Here is a 14,743-nt window from a genome sequence, read left to right as displayed (position 1 = left end):
TTTATTTATTAATTCATTTGTAGAATGTTGAGACATTTGTGTACAGTTTTTTGCTTCATAAATTCATAAGCTTGAAAAATATTCATATCTCATGCACAATAAACCATACACTGAACATTATGAATACAAAAACAAACAATTAAATAAATAATCAACTGAAATACTAAAAACCCATTGATGTATTTGCAGTGAGAGTGCTGTTGAACATACTCTGAAATTATATTTCATTATCAACAAAGACATGATCACTTATTGCAATGAGATGCGTGTTAATGCTGATGTTTGAAACCCCTTCCCCAAAATAACATTCAGTCTGTCCTTTTATGATTATGTTTATGCCTTTATCTACACAAACCCTGTCTGTGTCGATGGACTATTAAGAATCGGACGATAATATTGTAACAAATATTCAGATATAAAAAATACAAATACTGATTTCGGTAAAAACAAGCGTGCCTGGGTTTAAAAGATGTGGAAACTCCCGCAATGGCACAAGAGAAAAGTTCATGCAAAGAGAACCGTATATATTAATCTATACATGACGCCAAACAAAAAAAAAAAAAAACAGTCATAGAAAAGACGCAATAAATCAAATAAGAAGTTATACTCCTTCTCATTTTCCTTCCATTGCTGTCATTCTTCAGCTCTTCCTTGCTGGCGCTGAGCTGCTTTGTTCGCTATAAAATGTATTCTGGGCATATGATCAGTCAAGGATTGAAAATGGTATGGGTGTAGATGTGGCGGAAGTGAATAAATGTAATCAATCTTCCCTCGATTATATACATCATCCCATTTCCATGCAAGATATAAATATAGCTTATTTCTCTGGAAAGACAGTCAAGTTGTGCGTCAGGTGCTGAACTGGACAGCTCCCTTGAATGAGCAGCTCATCGTATGAAAGATGCCTATGAAACAGGGGCTTCTATTTGTTGATGTCGGGATGAAATCTCACACAGACCCACGGCTTCTACGAGACAAGGGGCTAAATGACCAGAAATCTTGGGCAGCTTTCTTCACAGCAGCAGTTTTGGATGGGTTTCAGTTGGAGAATTGCCAGCATCTTCAAATCTCACTATTTTAACCCACTGTCCAAAGTGGCTCTTCATCCTGTACTCGTACACTGAATCATCATCTTCACCTCTCGTTCACATGCACAGGCGACAAGTGCTTCAAACCGGTGATTAAAAGAAAAGGTTGACGAGGTATAATCGTTCAGGTTTACACGCCGGGAGTCGACTTGTCTGTCATCCCTTTGAGGACATCATCTATTCGGTCATCTTCAATGACCACTGTGGAGAGAGGACACTGATGTTTAATAGAGCTTTATAATAATAAGCATGAAGGCAAGAAAACTGGCATGTCTATTTGTGTCAGCAAGAAAATGCACTATTGAGAGCTTTTTTGGAGATGAATGTACACTACATAAAAGAAAACCACCATTTTAATGGATAAAGAATGCTATAGAAGCTAAATACTGTTAGATTACCTCAGCATGTACAGTGAAACAAATGATTAAACAGGAAATATAAATAAATATATGCTCTAAAATATTGAAACATATTGTATGTAGAAGTAAAAAACATGAATTAACATAATTTACAGTGAAATTATAGAAAATGCATGTATTATTAAAACATTTATATTGCAAATTTATAGTGATAAACATTAAAAGAACATTCCCTTTTCTTTCTTAAAAAAATCGAATTTTTCTTCATATTTAACTTAAAATATGAAAAAAATTACTTTTTTGTATCATGTTTAAATATCAGGTGCTGACCTGTTTTTATTTTGTTTGTGTGTAACCGTGTGCTCTGTCTGTATGTTGTTTATTAGCCCTTGTAACAAGTAAGACCAATTTTGATATGTTATGATGATTATTAGAATATTGCTGATACTCACCATGTTTTGCCCTGCCAATCTGCCCGAGTTTCGGTGGTCTTTTGGACTGTGATGTTCCGAAGAACGAGTTCGTGTCTTGCAGTCGACAGCTGAAGGATATCTGACTGACTTCACTGTCCGCCCCGTAGCCGTTCATCTTCCCCTCGTTGTATGGCAGCACTTCGGACATGGCTATATTCAAGTTCCCAGCTAAGGTAGTAGGGAAAACGAATATTATTTGGGTGTAGTTATCAATAAAGACTTTTCAGGCTACTTTTCTCCCCCTTCTGTGTCGAAAGATAAAGTCCAGCTAAGACCCTGGAATGACTATCTGCAGGTCCAGTTGGGCTGCTCTCCGTCGGATGTACCTGGAGATAGGAGTGGTGCGTCCGCCTGCTGGTGAGCTCTTGTGAGAAATAGAGGGAGATCCCGAGACCATAAAGGGAACCCAGACGGAAAAGTGAAGTCATCCATCCGGGGTTGAAGGGGGAGGGTGCAGGGAGAAATAAATTAATAAATATGTGCGAGTGAAATAGCTTAACAATCGCTTACGTTTTGCTAGAATTGAATAAATAGGCCTATCTATTTAAGTATTAGGCTACTAGAAAGTAATGAAATAAGTAGCATTTCTTAATTTCAGCGTTTATCCCAATATTCACTATATGTGTTTAAAGGGTTAGTTCACCCAAAAATGAAAATTCTGTCATTTATAACTTACCTTCATGCGGTTTCACACCTGTAAGACCTTCTACGGAACGCAAATTAAGATATTTTTGATGAAATCCAATGGCTCAGTGAAGCCTGCATATAGCCAGCAATGACATTTCCTCTCTCAAGATCCATAAAGGTACTAAAAACACATCTAAATCAGTTCATGTGAGTTTCAAAACACTGCTTCAGGAAGCTTCGGAACATAATGAATCAGCGTGTCGAATCATCTGTTCGGAGCGCCAAAGTCACATGATTTCAGCCGTTTGGCAGTTTGACACACGATCTGAATCATGATTCGATACACTGATTCATTTATGCTCCGAATATTCATGAAGCAGTGTTTTGAAATCAGCCGTCACTAAATAAGTTGTTATTGTTTTTTTGGCGCACCAAAAATATTCTCGCTGCTTTATAATATTAATATTGAACCACTGTACTCACATGAACTGATTTAGATGTGTTTTTTGTACCTTTATGGATCTTGAAAGAGGAAATGTCATTGCTCCCTATGAAGGCCTCACTGAGCCATCGGATTTCAACTAAAATATCTTAATTTGTGTTCCGAAGATCAGCGAAGGTCTTACGGGTGTGGAACAACATTAATGAGTAATTAATGACATTATTTTCATTTTTGGGTGAACTAACCCTTTAATTCTTTGCTCATAGCCAAACCAACAGCAAATTTATGGTTCGGATGCAGAGCTGGTGATTTACCTCATATTGTGACAGGCATAATACATTTATATATTGATTTTTGAGAAAAGAAAACTCTGTAGTTATTCAACAAACCAGTTCGTTATTATCCTTGCAAAAAAGCAGAGGCGGTCCAAACTACGATGCAGGCGGGGTGGAGTTTTGAGGTTTTACTGGCAGTTTGAGGATCCAATAGAGTTACGATGTTTAGTCACGAGGTCTTTTCAATGCTTTTCATTGGTTTAATATTTTCAAAACCCACAGACAGACGTAAAGGGTGACCAATAGATACAAAAAAAAAAAAAAAAAAAGATACAAGCTTCTGACCGACAGCAACAATATTATAAATTTTATTAATTTATAAAGTAATTGTCGTACAGAGTTTTAGCATTAGAGTGAAATAATAATAATATTGAAAAAATTTTCCTCATTGTGTTTAAGCCCAACACCCCCCCCCCCACACACACACACAAATACTCATGATTGTCTTGTAAATTCCAGCTTTATTAGTACTTATTAAAGTAATTGAAATCTTTGACTAAGTGAAAATATATATGAATAAATTACAATATAACCAGCTATGACAGCTTAATTTTTAATTTATCATTCATTTCAGAGTCACATACATAAGAAATAATAATGTATACATTTCTAAAATGCACTACTTATGACGTCACTGACCCAAAATTGTATGCCAAAGGCAGTTAGAAAAACAAATTTCATGGGTAAATACGTAAAAAGCTGCTGCCCATCCCACATACTGTACGCTCTGCTGTCTCCTAATTAAAACCCTTCAGCTATCTTTTGGCGCCCTCTGCTGGACATTTTAAAAACACTTGTACAGGAGCAACTCTACATGCTGCATGAAAAGTGTTAAAACTCGACAATCCAACTTTCTTTTACAATCGACGTCATGTCAGATAGCGCTGACAGCTTCCAACAGATCTGACTTTTGCTTTACAGACTTATGGTCTGTGAAAACACATTGACAGGTGGCCTGTAGGATCACCACTGGAATGTTGTTGATCCATTTTTAGACCAGGCCATGTGGACAAAAGTAGAGAGCAAAGCAGCTGGCATCTCAAAGCTGATGAGGAGTGGTTTGGTTCGACTCTTTGTTTTAGGTAAGTAAGAGTGTTGGGAAGAGGACGTACGTGTTTTCTGACTTTTTCTGGGCCCTTGAATATTGTTGAGCAGCCCCTACAGTCTCTTTAAGACCAGCATTCATTCCTCTGTGGATTGATTCCACACCTGTCAGTGTCAGTCAAAAGAAAAACTGTACAGAAGAGCCGTGGACGGGCGCAGCAACAACAGTGACAGGAAATCATACAACGGCATGCCATGATGAGAAGCGTTCTTCATCTGTTTACAGCGTCTTTGTTTTTCTTCTTTCTCCAAGGTAGGACATGCTAAATGAATATTTAATCACTTCATATTTAAAATGTGTGATTTTATGACCACCCATCTGTCAGCTGTTGTTCTATCATGTTTATATAGTAAAACAACTACTAAATAGCAAGTTCTAGAACTAATTCTAACTTGCAAACTGTAATCAATATTGAAATTACAGCTTTATTTACAACCACTTGATTATATATTCATTGTATTTGGAAGTAGATGTAGGGGAATAATATTGCAGTTTTATAATGAACTAAGGACAGAATGCATTATATAAAAGATCAATATTTAACTAGTAGATGATCATTATTATATTTTTATGATGATAATGTGAAATACTTGACATTTAGAGTTGCATGCCACCACAATTTTATTATATGTTATATTCATAAAGCTATTTTCTCAATCTATGATTGAAATATGCCTGGCTTTCAACGTGTTTTGCAGAATGTTGTGGACGGAATGAAGAGGAGCGACTCATCAACTACCTTTTTAAGGAACGAGGCTACAACAAAGAGCTTCGCCCTGTCCAAAATATAGATGAAACCGTAGATATTTACCTGGCGCTTACACTTTCCAATCTTATTTCCTTGGTGAGTGCATATTATTGTCAATATGAGCATTTTTTGTACACATTATAAACCGGAGATATTACTATTTTATATACTGCGATCAATGTTACGCATTACAAGGAGGTTGCATTTTAATCGGATTACTTTTTTTGAAGTAACAAGTAATGCTTTATTTTATAAATATACACATTAATATTTGAGTTGCTTTTTTAAAAAGCAATACTGCACAATACTTTTCAGTTTAATTAATTTGCTTAAACATTTTTAAAAATTTCCACATGCGCAGAAAGTAACGTAACATTACGTAATTAGTTACTTTTTTAGAGAGTAATGCAATATTGTAACACATTACTTTTAAAAGTAACATTCCCCAACACTGATACAATACAACATCTATTATATAGGTACATTGCTCAGCCACAAAAAAAAAGGTTTCTAAAGGGATTTCATCAACTAAAAAAACAAACAAGTTGATTAACTCAAAAAAGGGAACATATTTAAAGGGTTAGTTCACCTAAAAATGAAAATTCTGTCATTAATTCCTCGTGCTCATGTTGTTCCTCGCCCGTAAGACCTTTGTTCATCTTTGGAACACAAATTAAGATATTTTTGATGAAATCGGAGAGGCATCTGACTCGTCCATAGACAGCGATATAATCACCACTTTCAAGGTCCAGAAAGGTACTAAAGACATTTTTAAAATAGTCGACATGACTGCAGTGGTTCAAACTTAATTTTATGAAGCGACAAGAATGCTTTTTGTGTTCAAAACAAAAATATTGACTTTATTCAATAATCGTTTGTACCACTGCAGTCACATCAGCTGTTTTAACAATATCTTTACTACCTTTCTGGACCTTGAAAGTATTGATTATATAGACCCTTTTACAGCCCACGTGATCAAATAGTTGCGCGCGCATTTTGGCAATGGAAGTGGTGTTGTTGCCTATTGGTTTTAACGTGTTAGCAACTCTGAAAGTTTTTCAGGGCTCTCAAGTGTAACACACTGAGCGTGACAGTCATTCATTTCGGTCTTTTGTCACGCACTCCCGCCACACATTGTATTTCTCACGCAGAAAAACTATTTTTCATATTTAATATGCCGCTGCGCCGGGCAAGAATCAAGCGCGTCTCCCCTGGAGTAGCCTGCCACTTATCAGCCAATCAAAAAAAGAAAGAGGCTACACAGTAGCCAATCAGAAAATAGCACTATTGTATCTGGGTAAGATTTAACGCAACAACCAATGAAAAAAAAGCATATCCTGGAATTGTTCACCATCATCCTCGTTCACCCACAGAGGAAACCACTGGAGCTCTGAGCATCACTTTGAGCACAGAATAAGTCATGATCTCCTATTTTAATGTTACAACAAATTCACAGCTTGTTTGACACAAACAATGACAACTTGACCGCTGTTAGAGAATGTTTCCCAGATAATCAGCATCAGTTTTTCATGAGTGTCTGAACTTAGTCAACAGATTTACAGCCTGTTCACTGAAAACACCTGATCAGTAGTCTACTCTAGACCTAGTTATATTTCCGTTATCACACGATGACTGACATTGTGTCACATTAAACATCTCTCTCTCCAAATAGGCTTAATAATTTTATTAGCACTAAATAAATTATAGTGTATTACATCGTCGATGTTATTGGTCACTTTAAAAATCATGTCATGTTGTTGGATATTTGTCATTCTTGCCTGTCTTTAAAACTTGAGAGCCCTGGTTTATGTATATATATCTGGCCACTGTATTTGGCCATCTGCTAACGTCTTCTATCCACTCGACTACACGAATCTGATAGCCGGATACCATTTGATAAATTCAATTTTTTAAAATAACTTTATCTGTATGTGTTGCTTAATCCGCTCGCGAAGCTGTAGATATATATATATATATATATATATATATATATATATATATATATATATATATATATCACTTTAGGTGTTGCTAACACGTTACCTATGGGGAACAACACCACTTCCGTTGCCAAAATGCACGCGCATACGTTGCTACGTCATCATTGTGTACAAACAGTAAAAGGGTCTATTGCTGTCTATGGATGAGTCATATACCTCTCGGATTTTATCAAAAATATCTTAATTTGTGTGCGCGATTGGATCATTATTGCAGTGATTATTATGTTTCTAGAATGTTATATGTTTGGCAACAGTTCTTCTAAATCTAATTGATGGAGTTCATCCATTTTTGGTCAAGATCTTGTACTGACAATGCAAGAGTCGAGCACTCTGTAAAGTCTCCTCCAGCACATCCCAATCACTTTCAATGAATTTAAGGTCTGGACTCAATTCTTGTGTGAAAATGATTCTTCATGCTCCCTCACAAGCATTCTTTCACAGTTTGAGCCTGATGAATTTTGACATTGTCATCTTGGAATATGGCCATGGTGTGTCTTACTACATGGTTGTCTAAGAAATGAAAAGCTACACACTCCATCAATAAGGGTTAGAAGAACTGTAGCCAAACATATACTGTAACATGATAGAAACATAATAATCATTCACTCTTTCACTCATAATAATCATAGACTCTTAAGCATTTGCCTATTTAAATCCAAACAGCAACTTTTTTTTTAAGCCGGGCAGTGTATAATAGATATCGTGTTGACGTTTATAGTTTGACACTGTGCCAGTCTGTTTAACAAAGATGTTTTTCCATGACAGAAAGAAGTTGATGAGACATTACTAACAAATGTGTGGATGGAGCATGTAAGTACATTATTTTAATTACTCCATGCAATGCACACACACACAAAATGTATATACTGTATTCACCAAAATATATTTCTTTTAAGGGCTGGACTGATTATAGACTTGTGTGGAATGAATCAGAGTACGATAACATTCCTGTACTGCGTCTACCACCAAGTATGGTGTGGTTACCAGAGATTGTCCTTGAAAACAAGTATGCAACCTTTGTTGTTCTGTTTCATTTCTCAGTATTTACTTATTTTATGAAAGAAGTTATATGCAATTTTTATTTCATGGTTCTTTTAATTAGCAATGACGCCCAGTTCCAGGTGGCCTATTACTGCAACGTGTTGATCTATCCCAATGGATACGTGTACTGGTTACCTCCAGCTATATTTCGGAGCTCCTGCTCTATAAACGTCAACTACTTCCCTTTTGATTGGCAGAACTGCTCTCTGAAGTTCAGGTACGTTTTGTAGTATGTCTATACATTAACTACTGTATAAATTACTTTTTTATGTATTTTATAGTCTTATGAGCCCCACACCACTCATTCTGTCTCTATTAGCTCATTAACGTACAATGCCAAAGAGATTAGCTTACATCTCAAAGAGGAGGAGGAAGATGGAAAGTCCTACAAGGTGGAATGGATCATTATTGATCCTGAGGGATTCACAGGTGAGATCTGACATGAGGATTTTCTCTTTTTCTACCGTTGCACCTAAATGCAAGATCTCTCCCCATCTCCTTTCTTGCAGAAAATGGCGAGTGGGAAATTGTTCACAAGCCTGCAAGGAGAAACATTTATAAAAACATCCCAATGGAAAGCAACAAGCACCAGGATATCACCTTTTACCTCATCATTAAACGCAAACCACTGTTCTACATTGTGAATATAATCATTCCCTGTGTGCTCATCTCTTTCCTGGCCTCTCTCGTCTACTACCTGCCTGCAGACAGTGAGTGATCCTGCCGTTTACTGTGTTTTAAAGCTCATACTGTACAACCTGTATTGTCACAATATGACAGATAAAGACAATGACAGAGTATTCAAATAAACATTTTATGTTAAAGTGACCTGTTATGGCTTTTAGAATATATTACATTTAATGTATGAAATGTGTAATATATAGGTGTAAATTTATAGGGTCTGCAAAGTTTTAAAGATCAAAGTGCATGACAAATAAATTTGTTGTCTCCAAAAAAAAAGAATTGATTCTGAACTGCCTTAAACGTGTCATCAGCAATTCTAGTCTCACTTTCTGTTACATACTTCGGCAACAATGTAACAAATTTGCATAATGCCAGGCTATGGTCTTCATTAGCTGTCTGCAAATGACGTCTACTTTGACCCGCCCTCAAACGCTATAGTTGTAGCTGAGGCATGGAAGAGTTTGGTCTGTTTTGTCAACTTGTTAAGATGATGCTGTTTTCAGCACTGTGTATGCAAATTGCAAGCACTTACAAAGAATGTGGAATTGATAAGGGCTGGGACAATACATCGATAAGATTGATTCTTGATTGAATGTATCGCGATTCTCTCTCGAATCGATTCTGAGCTTAGATTTAACAGCAGATGGCATTGCTATACGTGCTTTAGAAACAGCCATACTCTGCTTGCTTCCAGTTTCTTTACACACACCACTTAAACCTAAAATAATCATTCATAAAGTTCGAAAAGGTTGAAGCGAATTACAAGGGCGTTAGCAGTGGGCTGTTTTCACATTAATCTTGCCTCATAAAAGCATTATGACTCAGCTGAACACATGATCTCTCCAGCACTCTTCTTCGTGAGCATTTAAGTGTACAGTTAAAAACTAGCCTAGAGTGCCATCTGCTGTTAAAAACTAAGCTCAGAATTGATTCAAGAGTATGAGGATCGATCCAGAATCATTGTATCGTGAATCTATGTATTGTCCCAGCCCAAGAATTGATACAGAAAAATCAACGCCATTTTTTGTATCACTGTGTATCAAGCGCTGAGGAAGCCTTTGGAGCTGAAATTCAAATATGGTTATAGGAGTTTTGTTTCCAACATATGCTGTAAGTCATAGACCAATTACAATAGACTGAGCTGTCTGACCAATAAGAGCAGTGTAGGAAAGGAGGGCTTTAGAGAGACAGAATCTTCGAATGAACTGTTTTCAGACTATTTGAGAAAATTAAAGTGTTTTTTGACCTTGGATGCATGTAAACCTATTGTAGGAGACCTCCAAAACAAAATTAGGACATTTTAAAAGAGCATAATTGGGGCACTTTAACATGTTAAACACTTAAACCATAACATATTTATCTTGTTTCAGGTGGTGAGAAGATGACATTATCCATCTCTGTGTTGCTGGCTCAGTCTGTGTTTCTACTGCTGATTTCACAGCGTCTGCCTGAGACGTCTATGGCGGTTCCCTTAATCGTCAAGTATGCAAATATCAGATATAGTACATGAGAATGTTTCAGTATCACTATGACATTAAGTATTGATTTTAAATACATTCTGTACATATATATATATATATGTGTGTGTGTGTGTGTGTGTGTGTGTGTTTATATATATATATATATATATATATATATATATATATATATATATATATATATATATATATATATTTAGAATAAAAGAAGTTAAATAATAGTAAAAATGAATGTTTTCTGATTTGACAGGTATCTGATGTTTATCATGGTACTGGTCACTGTGGTGGTGCTGAATTGCGTCATTGTCTTGAACCTGCATTTTCGGACTCCTAGCACCCATGTCATGACAAAATGGACCAAAGAGGTCAGGCTCTCACTTGTCTGTGAAATAATTTATAACAAGTACTGAAATATCCCATAAAAATATGAATTGTCAATTTTGATTGGTGACTTTTAACAGTTTTAGTTAATTCTTAGTATTGTAATGACTAATTTAAGTGATCGTTAGATGATGGCAAAGGTAATCTAAATATAAAAATAGGGAAATTAGTATGTAGATTAGAATTAAATCCAATATCGGTTGATATGAGTAATTTAAAAAATGTGGGCGATAACCAGTGGTATTGATATACTGTGCATAAAAGCCTCACTGCACATAACAGAGCCATTGTTCCTGTTCTGAGCTGGTTTTGGATTATTTAAAAGCTTCTCATCTTGTCTGCTACAGTTCTTTTTGGAGCGTCTGCCTCGTCTTCTGTACATGTCCCGTCCTGTTGATGATAAGCCCAGCCTGGAGGGGGCGCTGCCGCGGCGCTCCAGCTCACTGGGATACATTGCCCAGGCCGAGGAGTACTACAGCGTTAAATCACGCAGCGAACTGATGTTTGAGAAGCAGTCAGAGAGGCATGGCATGGCTGCTCGCCCCACTCCCAAAGCCAGTCAGTCCCACATGAGCAGAATTACACTTTAAACTCACATTATGATCTTATTTAAAGTGTTATCATTTTAATGCCACTAAAGAGCAAATTCTTCACAGCATACACTTCCGGTAATGACTCTGAGGTGTCGGAACAGCTGTACAATGAGATGAAGCCAGCTGTGGAAGGAGCCAATTACATCGTTAAGCACATGCACGACAAAAATGACTATAATGAGGTAAGAAGACAATTAAATCCAGTGAACACTTTGCAGGAGATGATTTCCTCTTTTAACCCTGTAAAAGCCTGACATAACTGACTTTTAAACCTTTGACAAAATATGTAAAAATATTTATTAGCATGTTTTTATACATCACATTTGATACCTTAGGAATTTATATTTATATTTCTTTGTGTATTTCGAATTTCTGGACCATTTTGTTTTTTATTCTTTTTTTTTTGGAACCTATTCATTTTGCTTTAGTTTTTAAATAATAAAGCCAGGTTTATTACATTATCATGAATTAAATTAAAATATGAAAAAATTAAAAATTAAAATGGAATTATGAAATTTTATTAATTATAGAGTATAGGCTGCTTATACAAAAATACATATAAATATTAGTTTCCTCTCTAAATAGGCTACATCTTATAAAACTGATATTTAAATTTTTATTAATTCAATTGTAATGATTAATTTAATATATTTAATTTAATTACATGCACAACAAATATTATTATAACCAGATGCTGCTAAAAATGATATGATCAATGTCAATACATGTTTTTCCATTACTTTAACTCATCAAAACAATTTACCAATTTCAACTTTTTTTATGCGATTTAAATTGATTTTTTTAAAGTCAGATTCATATAATTTGTTGAAATTACTTGTACACCAATTTGAATAAACAGCAAATTATACAGCAGCTGAACTAATGTTTTTAAGTTGCATGAACATCTAATAAAAAATAAAATTATATTATATATTTATATATATATATATATATATATATATATATACACACACACTACCGTTCAAAAGTTTGGGGTCAGTAAGATTTTTTTTATGTTTTAAAAGAAGTATCTTCTGCTCACCAAGGCTGCATTTATTTGATTAAAAATACAAACAAAAACAGTAATATTGTGAAATATTATTCCAACTTAAAACAGCTGTCAATATACAGTAAAGTGTAATTTATTCCTGTGATCAAAGCTGAATTTTCAGCATCATTACTTCAGTTTCACATGATCCTTCAGAAATCAATCTAATATGATGATCTGATGCTCAAGAAACATTCATTATTATTATCAATGTTGAAAACAGTTGTGTACAATTTTTTTTCTAAATTCTTCGATAAATAGAAAGTTAAAAAGAACAGCATTTATTTAAAATAGAATATTTTCTAACATTATAATTGTCTTTACTGTAACTTTTGATCAGTTTAACTCATCCTTGATGAATAAAAGTATTGATTAATTTTATTTCTATCCCCCAAAAATAAAATTAAAATTCTTACTGACCCCAAACTTTTGAACGGTAGTGTTTAATGTTACAAAAGATTTAGATTTCAGACAAATGCTGTTCTTTTGACCTTTCTATTCATCATAGCATCATGAAATAAAAATGTAAATAACTGTTTTCAACATTGATAATAATCATAAATGTTTCTTGAGCATCAACTCATCATATTAGATTGATTTCTGAAGGATCATGTGACAATGAAGACTGGAGTAATGATGTTGAAAATTCAGCTTTGATCACAGGAATAAATTACACTTTACTGTATATTGACATAGAAAACAGCTGTTTTAAGTTGGAATAATATTTCACAATATTACTGTTTTTGTTTGTATTTTTAATCAAATAAATGCAGGTTTGGTGAGGAGAAGATACTTCTTTTAAAACATTAAAAAATCTTACTGACCCCAAACTTTTGAATGCTAGTATATATATATATATATATATATATATATATATATATATATATATATATATATATATATATATATATATATATATATATATATATATATATATATATATATATACACACACAATTTTTTGTTTACAATCCTTATATATACATATATATATACAATATCTTTTATTTATTTACTTATTTTACAAAGCTAAACTTAAAATCCTTACCCATTTCTACTTCAGGAAAAGGACAACTGGAGTGGGATTGCCAGGACAGTGGACCGACTCTGCTTCTTTGTGGTCACTCCAGTTATGACGTTAGGAACCATCTTCATCTTCACGATGGCCAACTACAACCAGCCACCAGTGCTGCCCTTCCAGGGAGACCCCTTCACCTATACAGAAGAAAACAAGCGCTTTTCATGACCTCTCTACACTACCGCTAGGTTATGAACAATAGCTGAAGCACTCTGAGAAGTATCATAAAAGCTATTCTGACAGCAATACAGCATGAATATAAATTACCCTCCATTTAGTGTTTTTATGCGGGCTTGATTACTAACATTATGTATGTTGTTTAATAAGTGTGCTGAATGAACCTCTTCTGCTGTGAGAAGGGAGAGTAAAATAATATTGCTTGCCTTTTCCTCCTGGGTGTAATTTTTGTTTCAGTGGGTAAATAATTAAAAAAAGTTTTTCCCCAGCCATATTTGCTGTGTTGTTATTGCAGAACAATCTCACAGGGACATGTTCAGAGCAGATAGAACCTAATCCATCGAGAGGATCCTGGACATGCAAGGAAAGTAGAACTGACTGTTTTAAATTATAAATAGAGTTATAAATAGCACAGCTCACAAACCAGCTTGAAAGTGCCTGTCTGTTACGTAATTATATAAATAAATCATAAATACTGCACTGCAATGTTTCACCACTAGGGTTTAGTACTGCACTCAAAATCTGTCCATCAACCTTCCCCTTCATAATTAAAGCTGTTGTGTTAATGAAGTACTTGAGATATTATACAGCACCACAGAGACGGGAGAAGGAGAGAAGTGACTGGAGTGAAAAATGCATAGCTTTGATTATGCAAAGTGTAATAGACTGTAGTTGATTCATTCAACCTTTAGGTCTAAATCACATCCTGTTATTAAAGTACATAAATCTTCCTTGGTGGTGGAACCTGGAAACACATTCATACAAGCAGACAGTCAAAACAGGCTCGAAATAGAGAAGACTTTATGATTTTATGTGCAAACCTACCCATGCAAAAGTCACTATCATAATGCAAGAGTTTGTGGGTGGTTGCCAGGGTGTTGCTATCATGCTCTGATTGTTTTTTTGTGTGTTGCTATATTGTAGCTAGGGTGAAACATTGAAATGGTTCTGGCAGCACCAATACTAAAGCTGTGTACAGAAGAGCTTCTGGTCAAAGTTACAGATGTCACGGAACCCGTCGTGAACGTTAGACATAAAAAAATCGCTACTTCCCTACTGTATAGTAGGCGCAAAACAGTATGTGAC

At 35.0% G+C, this 14,743-nt stretch overlaps 2 protein-coding genes across 2 annotated transcripts; one reads left to right on the top strand and one right to left on the bottom strand.

The window, feature by feature from the left end:
* camk2n2 (calcium/calmodulin-dependent protein kinase II inhibitor 2) lies at positions 1–2,268 on the bottom strand. The gene is made up of 2 exons (XM_067377744.1): positions 1,900–2,268; positions 1–1,289 (listed from the first exon to the last, which is right to left on the bottom strand). The coding sequence occupies exons 1-2, from the start codon at positions 2,066–2,068 to the stop codon at positions 1,219–1,221; spliced, it is 240 nt and encodes a 79-aa protein (XP_067233845.1). The 5' UTR covers positions 2,069–2,268; the 3' UTR covers positions 1–1,218.
* Positions 2,269–4,322: 2,054 nt separating this feature from the next.
* On the top strand, positions 4,323–13,920 carry chrnd (cholinergic receptor, nicotinic, delta (muscle)). The gene is made up of 12 exons (XM_067377735.1): positions 4,323–4,681; positions 5,128–5,273; positions 7,943–7,987; positions 8,074–8,183; positions 8,280–8,435; positions 8,538–8,647; positions 8,728–8,928; positions 10,273–10,384; positions 10,631–10,745; positions 11,109–11,319; positions 11,418–11,536; positions 13,466–13,920. The coding sequence occupies exons 1-12, from the start codon at positions 4,624–4,626 to the stop codon at positions 13,646–13,648; spliced, it is 1,566 nt and encodes a 521-aa protein (XP_067233836.1). The 5' UTR covers positions 4,323–4,623; the 3' UTR covers positions 13,649–13,920.
* Positions 13,921–14,743: the final 823 nt, after the last annotated feature.

Source organism: Chanodichthys erythropterus, chromosome 23, assembly GCF_024489055.1.
Source record: "Chanodichthys erythropterus isolate Z2021 chromosome 23, ASM2448905v1, whole genome shotgun sequence".
Classification (NCBI taxonomy): domain Eukaryota; kingdom Metazoa; phylum Chordata; class Actinopteri; order Cypriniformes; family Xenocyprididae; genus Chanodichthys; species Chanodichthys erythropterus.
Note: the sequence above shows the minus strand (reverse complement) of the source record. Positions and strands in the feature narration are given on the sequence as shown.